The 17315-nt window shown below is 39.4% G+C and overlaps 2 protein-coding genes across 2 annotated transcripts; both read left to right on the top strand.

Moving 5' to 3' along the window:
• The first annotated feature begins 14191 nt into the window (after window positions 1–14191).
• On the top strand, window positions 14192–16395 carry LOC125833538 (uncharacterized). Its single transcript, XM_049512697.1, has 6 exons — window positions 14192–14403; window positions 14504–14579; window positions 14669–14857; window positions 15167–15720; window positions 15844–15987; window positions 16092–16395. Exons 1-6 carry the CDS (start codon window positions 14192–14194, stop codon window positions 16393–16395), a joined length of 1479 nt encoding a protein of 492 aa, XP_049368654.1.
• Window positions 16396–16911, top strand: LOC125833539 (uncharacterized). The gene is made up of 2 exons (XM_049512699.1): window positions 16396–16413; window positions 16501–16911. Exons 1-2 carry the CDS (start codon window positions 16396–16398, stop codon window positions 16909–16911), a joined length of 429 nt encoding a protein of 142 aa, XP_049368656.1.
• Window positions 16912–17315: the final 404 nt, after the last annotated feature.

Raw genomic sequence — 17315 nt, forward strand, 5'->3', positions numbered from 1 at the left:
TTCGACTTTTTCTTAATTTGTTTAGTGAAGAACCAGAAAACTTAGGAAACCCATTTCTTGGATCAACCAAATTATAGATTTTCTCGAATTAAGTCCTTGATGAAAGTTGTTCTAGCGTTGAGCTCGTCATCATGGTATAACTTATTTTATCTATTTCGTAGCATATCATAATGTAGTGTTGGGACAGCAAGGGTTTGGACATATTTTAAGGTTTTGAGGTGTATTACAAACTTAAGGTCAAGGTAAGACCCTTCTTTCATCGACTCTAGCTTTGATAAGTCGCAAATAGCAATTTGCGATGAAAATACATATCTTTTATCGAATTATCGTGGTATCTTCTACTCATGTGTGTTGATTATGGTCCTGCCTTGTTGTAATATCAAGGGGGGCTGTGGGTAAAAGTCATTAGCCCACATGAATTCATCAATAAATTTATGTTAAGGCTATTCCCTTCTTACAGTATGTTTCCTTAAAGCTTAGGAGCAATGTAATTGACTTGTTATTGTTGTTTTGCTTGTAGCCATTATTGTTTCTTGTTGGCTACTCGAGTGGATATAATCCTCCCTTGTCGAGATTCTTATTCAGTTAGTAGCGTCCCTATGTTGGACACAACTTAGAGGCTATTCATATAGGTTGCTTATAGCTAAATTGCTCACTTTTAACCTATTGGATTGTTATTGCTTCCTTTGGGGCTATTGTGGTTAGCTACATGAATGTGATCTATGCCTAGAAGGGCTATGTTCTGACTACAGGGCTATATTGATGCCTAGAAGGGCTACGAGTTTCCTACGGGGCTATATTGATGTCTAGAAGGGCTATGAGGTGCCTACAGGGCTATATTGACACCTAAGAAGGCTATATGCTGCCTACAGGGCCATGTTGTTACCTAAGAAAGCTATGTGTTACCTACGACACTATATTATTGCCTAAGAAGGCTATCTGACTTCCTATGGGGCAAGGGGACTAATGGTAGGGGAATTTAGATTGATGGCACCTTCTGGGCTTATGGGGGCCTGGGTAGGTGGTCTTGTGTGCTGTTTGTTCCTGCCGAGCTTATGGGGGCTTGGTTAGGTTGTTATTTTATTATTTTTTATATGTTTAGATTTATGAGCAGGTCAGTACAGTTATCTTATCCTTGATTTATTTATTGGATTACTCCCAGTATATTAGGATACCTACACATAGTCTATTACCTTTCATATTCGGTACATGATTTCGTACTGATGCCCCATTGCCTAGGAGTACTGCATTCATGCCTGCAGGTCCCGATAGACGACCTAGTAGACCTCCTCAGCAATAGGATTGACTTTTATCCAGTTGGCTAGCCCTTTCCTACGGAGCTCCCAGAGTTGGGAGGTTTGTTAGCTTTTGTTGTATATATTATTATGGGTAGACTGGGCCCTATCCCAACAATCTTTATTACTCTTACAAGCTTGCAGACTAGTGTGTGGGATGTATAGCTACGCTATGGCCATGCTGGCCTAGTTTGTTGGTTTGCCGAAGCTTGTTAGCTGTTTGATGTATTGTCTTGATATATACCTGCTTTCAGTTTCGATATAGAGATCATGGTGGCTTGGACGGCCCAATCATAACTTATTTTCTAGTTGGCTATTTCTTTATATGAACTCTTGGGAGTAGCTACTTCTTTTATAGATCTGTTGATAGAGGCCTTGCTCGGTCGAGGGGCATAATTTTAAGTTGAGATATACTTGTTTGTTTTCTTGATTGTGTGTGGTTGTCTTGCGCTAGTAGCAAATGGTTCAGCTGGGTCGGCTCGAACCTGAGTTTTGGCATTAACAACCTGTTGCGCCCCCTGAGTTTAGGGCGTGACACAAACCCATGATCTCAATACCCAGTTTAGGGATTTTTCCACATCAACTTCACATCAAAATCTTCCCCTAATAATAATTACCCAAGAATCTAAGTTCTACAGATTGAAAAATAGATTGGAGGAGTAAAATCCTTACCTTTAGTGCTAGAAGAGGTGGAAAACCTTCAAGAAATAGCCTTGGGTCGTCTCTTAGCTCTAAAGAATGAAACTTGCAAAAAATAACATTTTTGGAGTTTATTTCCTACTTAAGTCGCGACTGGGCCGCTATTGCGGACCCCATCCTGCCACAGCGGCTCCACCCTTGCTGGATAATTCCGCCATGGTAGCTTGCGTGGAGATAGAACATCGGGATTAGAGTTTCAAACCCCCATTCACAACACACCTTCAACCCATGACATTCAAAAAATACCCGTTCACGCTAAGATCAGTTTTGGGAGTTCTACTCTCCCGAATTCGATTCAATAAAGCCTTACGGGATCCTTAACGTCTTGGCTATCCACTCATGTTATCAAATTCATAATCAAATCACTCATTCATTACCATATTTCCCTAGACCTCACTGACTCTAATTTCATCCAAATCTGGACTAAGCTAGGAATTTCCAAGTTACTACTCAAAAGTTTTCTGGCCCCAATTCTTTCCCCATTGGCTTTTCCCTAACCTCGGATATCAGGTCGTTACAATAGATTCTAATTTACCCATCACTCTTCCCCAAGTGATCAACTAGGAAAGACTGGATAAAGTAAGGGTAGAGTAGTATTTGAATTGTTGAACAACTGGGGATACTTGTCTTGCATGTCCCTCTCGGTTTCCCAAGTAGCATCCATTGAACTTTCACAAACTTTATCTCCTTGGTCCTCAACTTCCGGATGTCGCGATCAAGAATTGCCACCGGTTCCTCCCTATATTGAAGGTCTTTATCTAGCAAAACTGAGTCCCATTTTATGATGTGATTCCCGCCCCCATGATACTTCTTCAACATGGACACATGAAATATCGGATGAACTGCAGATAAGTTTGGAGGTAAAGCCAATATATAGGCCACTGGCCCTACACAATCAAGAACTTGAAAGGGTCTAATATACCGAGTACTAAGATTGCCCTTCTTAAGAATCTCATCACCGCCTTCATGGGTGACACAGAAGATCTTTCTCACCGGTCTGAAATGTCATGTCTCTTACCTTATGGTCTGCATTTTTTTTCTGTCGACTTTGAGCTGCTAGGAGCTTAGCTTGGATGCTTCTTACCTTATCATGAGCATCCTTCACCAAGTCAACCCCCAAAGGTTTCACATCTTCAGTCTCAAATCATTCTATGGGTGATCTTCGTCCCCTCCCATAGAGTGCCTCAAATGGTGTCATATCAATGCTGGAGTGGTAACTGTTATCATAGGAGAACTCACACAAGGGTAGGAACTTATCCCAATTTCCTCCAAAGTCGATCACACATGCCCTCAACATGTCCTCTAGCATTTGAATAGTCCCTTCTGACTGTCCGTCCGTTTGGGGATAGAAGGCGGCTAAAGGTGAGTTGATAGCCCAACTCATCATGAAATTTCTTCCAAAACTTGGATCTGAACTGCATACCATAGTCTGAAATGATAGAAAGGGGCACCCCGTGCAGCCTCACTATCTCTTTCACATAAACATTAGCCAACTGCTGAGCATTATAGTCTATTCTGACCGGAATAAAATGGGCTGACTTAGTCAATTTGTCAACCACTACCCAATAGAATTAAACTTCCCCAAAGTCTTGGGGAGACCAACCACGAAATCCATGGCTATACTTTCCCACTTCCATTTCGAAATTGGCATTCTCTGAAGGAAACCTGCAGGCCTTTGATGCTCATATTTTACTTGTTGGCAGTTTTGGCACTTAGCTACAAACTCAGCTATGTCTTTCTTCATGCCAGGACACCAATAAAGTTTCTTCAAATCTGGGTACATCTTGGTCACACCCGGATGAATGATACACCGTGAACCATGGGATTCTGTTAACAATTTCTGAATCAAGTCATCCACTCGAGGAACACAAATTCTTTCTTTAAAACTAAGCACACCTTCCACATCAAGAACCATATCTTGTGCTTTACCAGACACTATCTTCTTTCTAAGCTCATTCAAATTCTCATCCACAAATTGTTTGGCCTTGATCTCCTCAATGAAGGTGGCCCTAACCTCAATGCTAGCTAACACCCTACCTCTTTCTGAGATGCCCAAGTGCATGAATTTAGACTCCAAAGTTTGAATTTCCTTAGCCAAAGGTCACTTGGATACCCAAGCAAGCTAGACTACCCATACTCATCGCCTTCCAGCTAAATGTGTCTACCACCACGTTAGCCTTACCGGGATTATACTGGATGGTCATATCATAATCCTTGAGTAACTCCATCCACCTTCGCTATCTCAGATTTAGATCCTTTTGAGTGAATCATGTTGTAGGCTACGGTGATCAGTAAATACTTCACACTTGACACCATAAAGATACTTCCGCCAGATCTTAAGAGCAAACACTACCGATGCCAACTTTAAATCATGTGTCGGGTAGTTTCGCTTATGTACTTTCAACTACCACGATACATAAGCTATGACACTATTATCCTGCATCAACACAACACTCAAACCGGAATGTGAAGCATCACCATAAACAATAAAATCTTTACCTTCCACCGGTAGTGCCAAAATATATGTTGTGGTCAGAAGAGTCTTGAGCTTTTGAAAGCTCTCTTCATACTTGTTAGTCCACTCGAAAGGTACCTCCTTTTTGGTCAACCTTGTCAGATGTGTGGCAATGGAAGTAAAGTTCTTCACAAATCAACGATAGTAGCTAGAGAGGCCCCACAAAACTCAATTTCAATCACACAACTAGGTCGGACCCAATTCTTAATCGCTTTAATCTTTTGGGGATCTACCATTACCCCTTCCCTTGAAACTACATCCCCCAAAAAGGCAACTGAAGTCAACCGAAACATACACTTGGAAAATTTAGCATATAACTTTTATCTCCCAAGAATACCCAAAACTATACGAAGATGGCCAGCATGTTCTTCTCACTTTTCGAATACACCAAACTGTCACCAATGAACACAATAACAAACGAATCAATAAATGGTTTGAACACACCGTTCATCAGACTCAAGAAAGGTTTAGGCGCATTTGTCAACCCAAACAACATCACTAGAAACTCGTAGTCCCCATAGCGGGTCCTGAAAGCCATTTTTGGTATATCCTCAGGCCTAATCTTTAACTGATGATAACAGACCTTATATCAATCTTAGAGAAAACTGATACCCCCTGCAATTGATCAAAAAGATCATCTATCTGAGGCAGAGTATACTTGTTCTGAATGGTGACCCATTCAATTGGCGATAGTTTATGGACATCCTCATACTACCATCCTTTTTCGTAACAAACAAGACAGGAGCACCCCACGGGGAAGCACTAGGACGGATGAAACCTTTATCAAGAAGTTCCTGAATTTGATCTTTAAGCTATCTCAACTCAGCTGGTGCCATGCGATAAAGAGGGATGGAAATGGGGCGAGTGCCCAGTTACATGTAAATGCATAAATCTACATCTCTATTTGGAGGCATACCATGCAAATCTGTAGGAAACACGTCTCTAAATTCTGACACCACAGGAATAGACTTAATGGAATGAGACTCGACGTCCACATCCCGAATATGGGCCAAATATACCAAGCAACCCTGCCCCACCAGTTTCCTACCCCAAATGAAGGATATGACCTTAGCTAGCTTTAGCTTGTACACCCCTTCCCACTCTGACTTTTCCCTACCCGGGATCTCTAGAGTCACAGACTTAGTATTACAATTAAGCACATCATAATAGGGGGACAATCAAGTCATTTCTAAGATTATATCGAAGTCAGTCATATAAAAAATAACCAAATCTGCCCAAGTGTGAAAACCCTTAAACAAGATAGGACTCACGATAGACATGGGTGACTATGACACACTCTCTAACTGGGGTGAAACATAGGTGGGGGCATCAAGTACATCACAAATCATATCAAATATCAAGGCAAACTGAACTGACACATATGAATAAGTGAAATCCGGATCAAACAAAATAGTAGCCATCCAGTCACACACAAGAAAAGTATTTGTGATCACTGCGTCAAAAGACTCTGCATCGCTTTTGCCCAAAAAGGCATAACAATGAGCACTGTCATCTTGATGGGCAACCTCCTTGCCTGGCTGCACTACTCCCCTACATGTATTACCATTTCCTCGACCCACACGACCTCGCTGATTACCTCTTCGCCCACCTTGTGGGCGCCTTCTACCATTATTACCATTGCCCGCGGGTACCACTGCTCTAGTCTGCTGCTACGCAGGGTCAAATATGTGCAGGTGGGGACAATCTCTCCTCATATGCCCAGGTTTCCCACAATTAAAACAAGTGAGATCAAAAGACGGCCTACTTCCCGCCGAAGGTGCGGCTCCCTGGCAATCCTAAATAACATTATGATGTGGAGTTCCCGAGTAACTACCTGTAGAAGGGGGCATAATGGACTGGATTGGGCAGGCTGCAAGTGTCGGCCTCCATGAACCTCCAGAGTAGGAACCTTGAAAGTTACATGTGCTCTTAGCTTTCTTAGCCAATGCCTTGGCATGCTCGTCACGCCTAACTCCTTCCACTTTCTTCACAAAATTTGTCACCTCATTAAAACTTTTCCCTGCTGAGGTCATCTAAACAGACAATACCTGTAACTCGGAGTTCAGTCCCTTGACGAATAGACGAATCCTCTCTTCTTCGGTAATCACCAATTGCGTATCATATTTAGACAAAGAATGGAACTTAGCCTCTTAGCCACAGACATACCACCTTGCTCCAAAGCCATAAAATCATCCTTCTTCCGTTCTCTCCAAGTCCGGGGCACATACTTTTCTAGAAACAGAGCATGAAACTGTATCCAAGTGAGTAGGGGTAAAACTGACGATTTGCATTCCATATAGGCCCTCCACCATTGCTTAGCCTCACCCTGAAGCTGGAAGTTCATGAACTCTACCCCATGTTGGTGCACAATACCTAACTTGTGTAGCATCTCATAACAATCCAAGACGAATTCATAGGCGTCCTCACTCTTATATCCATGGAACAGAGTCGACATAAACTTCAGAAACTTAGTCAACATCTCATGCTCATTACCAGTCATAAGGGGACCCAACAAAGGATGTGTCACGCCTCAGATCTGATTAAGACGGACATGCACCTGATGTCTAAATGGCCCGGGATAACCAACTTACAACCTGCACTTACCATACATTTAACTATATGATGAGTCTCATATTTGTCTTAAATGGGCATTGCATTTCGGTCGAGGTATCATTGAGGTCTATACTTGTTTGTATGTCCCCATTATGTGGACCTATTATCATTTTGACCCCGGTGAGCGTTTGAGCTTGTAGTAATGTTATATTTTGGGTGGTATTATCCTTTTGATGTGAGGAATAACCAATTTCCTTGTTCTCCAACTGCAGGCTTAATAGTCCTTATAATAAAGGATACTTGGTTGCTCCTTGAGATTGTGTCTCCTTGGTGTAATGCTTTTTGTGCTAACCATTATACTAACCCTCATGCTATGAGGATATATTTGTTCTTTGTCCTTTTCATGGTTTTGCAAGGTTTGTATTCGAGGACGAATCCTTTTCAAGAAGGGGAGGATGATAACAACATGGATAGCATGGATCGTGTAAAAGCATTAGAGTAGCTTGATGGACACAAAATCAAGAAGTACAATGTGTGGAAGGTCCATCTAAGTGAAGAGAAAGAAGAAAGAGGCCATTTATGCAAATGGTCATTTCATAATTTCAAGAATTCACAAAAGAAGACAACCAAACAAGGCCCTTACCTCATTAAGGGTAAAATTGTCAAAGAAGTGTCTCCCTTACTTTATTTTCAAGAATTCACAAAAGAAGTCAACCAAACAAGGCCCTTACCTCATTAAGGGTAAAATTGTCAAATAAGTGTCTTCTTTATTTTATTAGTATAAATAGTAGTCTCTTTGATTTTGGAAGAGTTAGACTGTATTGATTTTGAATGTGAAATGAACAAACTCTTTCAAGAGTGTAGTTTAAGGGTGGAATCCCTTTAAGATAGCCTGGCTTAGTGTAGCTTAATCTAGATTAGTGATGGGTGGATTCTCATTGTTGATTTAGGACTTCTTTAACCTTGATTTCACTTGAGATTACTCATTTGTGGTTTTCAATTTGAGTTGTTTCTTTTCGAATTCAAGTTTCTCCTCTTCCTTGGTTGATTGTTTATTCAATTGTCTTTCTTCCTTCTCTTCTCATCTCTTATTTCTCATCTATCTTACTTTTGTGTTGTTTCATTCCCCATTTGATTTCAATTGGTTTCATCCCCAATTGGAACCCTTATCAGTCCCGGCCGTATCTCATACAATTTATGTGGGTATTACAAATAGCAATTAAGGTCACTTTATTTATTTGTTATTCATTTAAGTATGCGAGCTATGTGATATAATAAATAAAATATATAAACAAATATTAAGCATGAAAATTAAAAAAGATAAGCAGAAGACAAAATTATACACAAGTAGATAGGCGAATCAATTTTTATTTTATTAAACTACCCCAAAAAATTATAATTATAAATAATTTAAAGGGAAAAAAAGGAAGGAATACTCTAAAACCTGAACCAACACCCTTCTACGGATTAGTTCTCAGCTTATTATGCTCCCGACTTTTTATTTGAAAAGACAAAAACCATAGTTTTATCATTTTAAGCTCGAGTTGCCTTTCATCATCTCCGTAAAGGGCCTAACTACCCCTATCCCACCTTCCTCATGCATAACGTCCTAGAAGGTACCTAGCTTTCCCGCTTAATGTCCAAGAGGCATTGGACTTACTACTAGGGAGGTTTTAGACTAAAATAAAATATAGGCTTCTAATTAGGCCCTCTAGACACCAAACAAAATAATTTGGACGAGCATTTAGCACATCAATCTCATATTGGCCTCTAGATTTTAATTAGCATGCTTGCAAACACAAATAAAGGTGAAAGGTCTCATGCGAAGTGTGTGAACATACAAACAAGCATTATAACAATATAATTACTTAATTAGGAGGGCAGAAAGAATCGCAGATGCAGAAAGCAATTTTAATTGATTTTTAAAGGTGGTAGAAAAATGAACACAGATGCAAAAAATGTTTTAGAGCAATAGCAAATCAAATTATCAATGCAACAATTTAACTTAAGCAGATTTGGATCTGGGCAGCAAATAGCTGGTGCAAAAAATGATTTAGTAACTGCTTTAAGTGGCAAAACAGTTTGCAGAAAATAATTAATTCGAGCTAGGGAAGTATATTTAAAGTAACTGATTTTAAGTAAACATGCAGAAAATGATTTATTAATTGTATTTGTTGAAAGTAATATTTGAGCAGGCAGAACAACTTTTAATTTGAGACAGTGATTTTAATCATAAATTATTACTATGCAGATTTTATTCTTAAACATGAGGGAAAATATTTGAGCATTAACAGATGCAGAAAATTTGTTGTCTGTAGTTATAGCATGCTGGAAATTTACAAAATATGCACATAGATAATATTTATTCAAATTTAAAATGACAAATTATTTAATTCCTATAGGCAGGATTTCTAATTGATTAACATGCTGAAAACTAAAGTTAATTAAACATGATTAATTAACTAACAAGCTTAATTCGTTAGCGCATGCTGAAAGTACTTAAACTGATTAACAATTTTATTAATTAAGTCCTAAGCCTGATTTCTAAATAAAGAATAAAATAAAACCAGATCTACAACCTATAGGCATGGGTTTTACACCCGAATAAATATATTAAAGATTATTTAACCTCTATAGGCATGGTATCTATGATATTTCTAATATGAGACAGATTATTGAGCAAAAACAATTACTCCTTCCGGCCTATTTTATGTGAGGTAGTTTGACTCGACACGGAGTTTAAGAAAGAATTCAGCTCGTCTAGTGTTTCTCTCCCATGACAACTCTCCATATCTTGAACTTTGAGTTCAAACCTGCTAAAGGATAACAAGAGATACAAGCAAGTATATATGAAAAGATTAACCATTACAAGGTTGCCTCAATACACATAATCCAAATCATGAGCACGCATACGAGAATTTAAACAAGTAAAGAAGCATAACGTAAATAATGTCACACATAGAAAGGGAAGAAGAGAACTGATCCGAACACTTCCTTTATTTATTTTGAACATACAATATTCATAATAGATGATGCAAGACAAAATTTTAAACTAATGAAGAAAGCACTAACCAATCATGCAGAAATTGCCTTCATTTCTTCATTTTTTTCATCCTTTTCGTTCCTTTTTGCGATGTAGTGTTCCTGGGCTTTCCTTAAAACTTCAAATAACTAAAACTTAAGGGTTTTCATCAGATATTGAGATAAAATAAGCATTTGAGGACATAATTTCTATTAAAATATAGCCCTAAATGAGTCCAATTTGTGGACTTATCAACACCCTCAACTTAAACTTTTGTTTGTCCAGAAGTAAACTCAAGTTCAGCCGTTCAAAAAGGGTGTCTCAAACAGTGCTACACAAGACTCAATCATAATGCACACAACAAGACTCAATTTACTTATGCAAAGATCATATGTGCACTCAAAGATTCAAGTTGTGACTCACCAATATCAACGAATCTCATTCTCACAATACTTGCTTCCAATGCAAGTTCAAGCTCAACTATAGTGTTTAAATGCCCCCACACAAAGAATGATTCCATATTCACACAATGGTTTCACAGTTTAAAGCTTTGGTACCAGATGCAACGCTCACACTCACAAAGAAGAACATAATGCATAATTTCACCTATAGGTTTCCCCGTATTTTTCAATCAACATTTGTTTCATCTCACTCAAGATCAAAACGGTCTTTTCAAGGCTTGTAATGGGGTTGAGTGCAAAGGTATAGTCGGTCATTTAGGCTCAATGATTTTCATCCTCATGAGATGTGGTGCTCATAACACTTCCTTTCCTTTCTCCTTCATCATTTTCACTAGTGCTTATAAGTCATCCTATTATTTACTTTCCAAGAATTGTTTGGAAATCCCCTTTCATTTTTCAACTTTATTCCACAACTTTTCTTTTTCATTCTTTTTCTTTTTCTTTTCTGTCTTTTTTTTTATATGGAGGGGTTCCATTTTCCTCAAAACCATGGGTAGGAGGGACTTTGTTGCACTTCTTGATTTGCCTTCTCTTTTCACCACACCCCCAACTTAGGCTTTTGGCCTAAGTTGGCTATTCAAACTAACCACACTTTCATGAGGATTATAGGTGATGGATTAAGAAAGATCTAGTTTTCATCAAGTTTCTTCCAAAGAAGGGTAAGACTCACATGGTGTTCAAGAGAGAATCACACGCTCACAAGGTACGTCACGAAAGAGGTGTATGTCAAATTGGATCACACTCGTAGAAGTTGCCTAAGATCATATCAACAGATAGCATCACTTCGTTGACTGGACCAACGGGGAAAATTCTACGATCTATCATGCATAGTTCACACGTAAGCTCATCACACTAGGAATTAACACTATAAGTTAAACAAGACTCCACACTTTCGCTAGTGTGCAATGATCATCACAAGAGAATCAATTTGATACAAGGCTAGTCATAACGAGATGCAAAGAGTTCACATATTGTCTACGCAACTTCATTTTGTCTCATCGTAGTCGTGCATTTATGTTCGTTCAATTGCAAACACTATTCAAGTCATCGGTATTGATGGAAACTGAGACTCAAATTTGCTAATGAATATCCACATTTAAAGCGCCTACGAGGGGTGGCGAAAATGTGCGAAAAATTTTAAAATTTTTTGGAAGGGTAAAAATCATTTTACAATTAAAACAAGAAGGAAGCCATAAGCTCAAATGTCCACACATGCACAGTATCTCAACAAAATTTAAACAAAACAATCCAAATAGCAACACAAAGCATGGGTAGCACAGAAAAGGTGGGACTCACCCCACCATAATTAAAAAATTATTTGTCCTCAAGTGCAAATAACAAAAATATCCAGCAAGTCAATTAAAGAAGAACAGAGAGGGAGGTAAAGAAGAGATCCTATCTAAGCAGTCGCTCCAACTGTCTAGGCATCAGTGCCCGGTGTGTCCTCCTTCTGACTCTGGTTCTCTGCTTCAGCTGCCGCAGTGAGGTTAGCCATAATCATCTCATCTAAATCATGGGCAGCTCCAAAGGTATGTATCGCATTGATGAATCCTCGGGACCACGAAGGGACGGTAGGGTTAATGGAAATCCTCCTACTGGAACTGGCTTCCTTGCTCTTTGCTTTGGTTTTTTCGACATTTCTGCATATCTCCTGAATTTTTGTGATCTTATGTGTTGGGGTGGCATGTCTCTTCCTGGAACTTTGGACCTGGCCATGTCTGCAAAAATCTTGAGATAATGTTAGAACATGACACACTAAGCAGAGATATTCATTTGTAGCTAGGTGGTCATTCCATTCGGCGAGCAACAGTTAGTCCGCCGAAGGTCACAGTGCAGAAGGATCAAGGGTGCAGACAAAGGGCGATTAAGATGACAATCGACGAGTCGCTGAGTGCACTTGCTGATCCCGTGCTTCTCGCCAAAAGTTTCAGCTGCCATATCAAATAACGCATGATAATAAGGGCAGATGGGACGCTTAGGCGAACCGCTGAGTGGTTCGGAGAGCTCATCACAGCTCGCCGAATCACCTAACGTGCCTGTTTTTTACCTAACTTCTCCAAATTGGCCCAGCAAAACCCCAAAAATACAGTTAAAGCACAAACAACACAAATTTGACCAAGACCCATATTCTACGAATACCACCTATCACACATTAACTCAACTAGACACATCAGAGAACAAGATTTCAACAGTTTAAGGAAGATTATCGAATAACAATCGACAATTAACCAATTCTATCCAATCAGGGAGGCTCAACTGATTTTAACAATATCAAAGAGTTTGCAAATGAGTATAATGCTGAAAAAATAATCATGGGTATTGAGAAGCTAACCTTTTGTACTGATTAAAATGCTACCGAAAGCTAGGCGGCAATGTAATCAAAATCCGCCCACAGATCAATGAACCAAAATACTCCAAAAGTGTGAGAAATATAAAACTAGAGTGTAGATCTGAGTTTGGGAACGTGAAAAAGTTATGAAATAGAATGAAGTTAGAACTTTTTAAACCTTTGGCTGAAAGACAGTCCAGTTTTTGTCTATTGGGCGACATTAGTCCCGCTCGCCGAACCTGTTGGCGATTCGCTGAGTTGTCACTTGTCTCACCAAGTTTACAGGACCTTCAGTTAAGATAAAGATCCAAATGGCGGTCTGCATTAGAATCCTCGATTACTCGACGACTCGCCAATGATTTTCGTTGAGTCCGCCAAGTTTTACATATCCAAACCCAAATTGGGTTGGATCAAACGACGGAGTATGTTGGGGTCGCCGAACCTTTCAGCGATTCACCTACCGGGTATTCCGTTTGCCAATCTGTATTTCTCATTCAACTTCCACATTTTCACCTGCGCAATCATACTCCATTATTTTATCAAAGACAAAATAGAAAAAGAACAACGGTTTTGGGTTGCCTCCCAAACAATGCCTTAATTAACGTTGTGGTACGACGCAAGTTCACCTTTAAACCTCATTCTTGGGGTTAGCTATGGTATCACTCGGCAAACCCCCTGGCTATCTCGAATTTAGGTGAGACGAGATATGACCCATCTGGGTCTCTGTCTACTTGATTGAAACTGAATGAGAGGTAACGGTCTGGCTAAGGGTAGACACATCTTCTTTCATGCCTTTTAGCATTTTGTCTGACCCTTCAACTTTGTTGAGGATGCGCGAGAGCATATCTGAAGAATTAATCAGAAAGGTTGAGGAATTCGAGGAAAAGCCCAATCCAAACTTAGTATAAATGGAAGTTCTTAAACTTAGTACAAACAAGAAAAAGTATACTGAGTGTCTCATAGAGAATAAGGATATTTTTGCCTAGTCCTATGAAGACATGACAGTGCTAAGCACTTCAATCGTACCTCCAGTGAAGCAGAAGCTCAGAAAACACAAGCCTGAGTTGAGTTTGTAAATCAAGTAGGAAGTATCAATGTAATTACAGGCCGGAATTCTACAAGTAACAGAATATCCAACCTGGCTCACAAATGTCGTTCCAGAGCCCAAGAAAGATGGAAAGGTCAGAGTTTGTATGAATTATCAGGATCTCAACAAGGCTAGTCCCAAGGATAATTTTATGTTGCCCAATATACACATTTGCTAAGCATGAAACACAATCATTCGTAGATTTCTTTGTTGATTATCATCAAATTGAGATGCACAAGGACGATGCTGAGAAAACTGCTTTCATCACATCGTGGGGTATTTACAACTACAAGGTGATGACTTTTGGGTTAAAGAATGTTTGGGCGACATACATAAGGGCAATGACTACTCTGTTTCACGACATGATCCATAAGGAAATTGAAGTTTATGTGGATGATGTCATCGTCAAGTCAAAAAAGGTTTTGAATCATCTAGATGATTTGCAAGTTCTTTGCCAAACTACGCAAGTATAACCTAAAGTTGAATCCTACAAAATGTGTCTTTGGTGTCCCTGCTTGAAAGCTACTGGGTTTTATTGTCAGCTGTTGGGGTATAGAATTGGATCCATCAAAAATAAAAGTCATTCGTGATCTCCCTCCGCCGAAGAGTAAGAAAGAGGTAATGAGTTTCTTGGGGTGACTTAACTACATTATCGTTTCATAGCATAGTCTACTATCATTTGTGAGCCTATTTTCAAGTTATTGAAGAAGGATGCTGCAGTGAAATGGACAGACGAGTGTCAACAAGCATTTGACAAGATCAAAGATTACTTGTCCAATCCTGCTGTGTTGGTTCCACCCGAATCTGGTAGGCTACTGATGTTGTACATATCAGTGTTGGATAATGCTTTCAGTTGCATCTTAGGGCAACACGATGAAATAGGAAAGATGGAGCAGGCGATATATTACATGAGAAAGAAGTTCACATCATATGAAGCTCGATACTCTTTATTGGGGCGTACCTGTTGTACTCTAATTTGGGTCGCCCAGAAACTGTGACACTATATCTCCTCGCACACTACTTATTTGATTTCAAGGATCGATCCTCTGAAGTTTATTTTTCTAAACATCATGCCTACAGGTAAAATGGCTAAATGATATATACTATTGAGCGAGTTTGACATAATCTATGTTACACAAAAAGCTGTGAAGGCACAAACATTAGCGAATCACATGGCGGAGAACCCTTGCAGATGATGATTCCAGACCATTGAAGACTTACTTTACAATGGGGAAGTCACTTTTGTGGAGGAAGACATCTCTGAAGAATATGATGGTTGGCGGATGTTCTTTGATAGAGCTAAGAATTTGAGCGGGTGTGGCATCAGAGTTGTTTTGATCTCACTAATTGGGCAACATTATCCAGTATCGATGAAACTCAGTTTCTTTTGCTCAAACAATATGAATGAATACGAAGCTTACATATTGGGACTTCGACGGGGGATTGATTTTGATGTCCAAGAAATACTGATAATAGGAGATTCAGACCTATTGATTCATCAGGTTCGAGGCGAGTGGGCAACCAAGAATCTGAAGTTGTCACCATACTTGGAGTGCGTGTGTAAGTTGTGCAAAAGGATCATCAAGACAGAATTCAGACATGTACCAAGGATCCAAAATGAAATTGGAGATGCCTTAGCCAGTTTTTCCTCTACAATTCAACATCCTGATCATAATTATATTGATCCCATTTACATTCATATATATGAGCAACCAGCATACATCTTTCATGTTGATGAAGAGCCTCATGAAAAGCCTTGGTAAAATGAAATTTGAGAATATTTGAAGAGCGGTGAATATACAGAAGATGCAACAAGTGTACAAAAGTGCACAATTCAAAGGTTAGTAAATCAATTCTTTCTAAATGGGGAAATCCTCTATAGGAGGACTTCCGACTTGGGTTTGTTAAGGTGCATCGAAGCCGGAGAAGCTAACTGGTTGATTGAAGAGATACACGCGGGAACATGTGGTCCTCACATGAACGGTTTTACATTGGCAAAGAAGATTTTGAGATTGGGATATTTCTGGTTAACCATGGAGACAGACTGCATTCTCCATGTTCAAAAATGTCACCAATGCAAAACTCATGAGATATGATCCAAGTTCCTCCCAATGAACTCCATGTTACTAGTTCACCTCGGCCATTTGCAGCTTGGGGAATGGACATCATTAGTCCAATTGAGCCAGCAACATCCAATGGACAGAGATTCATTCTTGTTGCAATTGACTACTTCACTAAATGGGTCAAAGCCACCTCTCACAAATTGGTGACAAAGAAAGTTGTAGATGATTTTGTCAAAAATTATACTATCTGTAGGTTCAAAATTCCCGAGTCAATTACTGATAACAGAACCAACCTGAATAGTGATTTGATGAGGTCATTGTGTGAGAAGTTCGAGATCAGTCACCCAAACTCGACAACGTATAGACCATAAATGAATGGAGTTGTTGAGGTTGGAAACATGAACATCAAGAGGATACTATGCAAGATGATAGATCATAACAGGCATTGGCATGAAATGCAACCATTTGCATTGTAGGGATATCGTACTACCATCAGAATTTCTACTAGGGCTACACCTTATTTTCTAGTATATGGTAATGATGTTGTGATACCTGCTGAAATAGAGATACCATCTCTAAGGATTATTCAGGAAGCGGAGCTAAGTGATGCTAAATTGATACAAGTTCGGTTGGAGAATCTGGCATTAATAGACGGAAGAAGAATTAACAATGTCTGTCATGGTCAACTCTATCAAAATAGAATGGCCAGAGCTTTCAACAAGAAGGTTAGACCCATAAATCTCTCACCTGGGCAACTGGTTTTGAAGCGGATTTTTCCAAATCAAGATGAAGCAAAGGGTAAATTCTCACCAAATTGGCAAGGTCCATACATAGTCTCTCGGGTGCTGATAGACAGAGCACTCATACTTGCTGAAATGGATGGATAAGACTGGCCCAAACCTATCAACTCAGATGCTGTGACGAGATATTACATTTAAGTTTGTTTCATGCTCTTTTACTTTGTATTTGGAACTACGTCAAACCTGATTCCCGTTTAAGAGGGGATACGTAGGCACTCCTATGGAGTTCGGTCTTATCGTAATAAAAATATCATTTCCCCCTTTGATTGTGTAACTGTTGAAAAAGTTTTGAGAGGGCCTCAAAAATTCCAGCAAAGAGCATTTTCCTTGCAAAATCTCGATACTGGGGCTAAATTTTTGAGAGGGTCTCAAAAATTCTTTCAAGGAACATTTCCACACAAACCATGACTGTGGCAGAATTTTTAAGAGGATCTCAAAAATTCACAATAATCAAGCTACAACTTACAACGAAGATAAGAATAACAGAAGTT

This window comes from Solanum verrucosum, unplaced genomic scaffold (assembly GCF_900185275.1).
Source record: "Solanum verrucosum unplaced genomic scaffold, falcon-dt-bn FXZP01000105.1, whole genome shotgun sequence".
Classification (NCBI taxonomy): Eukaryota; Viridiplantae; Streptophyta; class Magnoliopsida; order Solanales; family Solanaceae; genus Solanum; species Solanum verrucosum.

Excerpts from the sequence above, each read along its gene's own strand:
- LOC125833538 (XM_049512697.1), top strand. The coding sequence starts at position 14,192 with ATGCACAAGGACGATGCTGAGAAAACTGCTTTCATCACATCGTGGGGT. Across the intron at positions 14,404-14,503 it reads TTGAATCATCTAGATGATTT|CTGTTGGGGTATAGAATTGG; the intron begins GCAAGTTCTTTG and ends TTTTATTGTCAG. Across the intron at positions 15,721-15,843 it reads GAGCCTCATGAAAAGCCTTG|GAGGACTTCCGACTTGGGTT; the intron begins GTAAAATGAAAT and ends AATCCTCTATAG.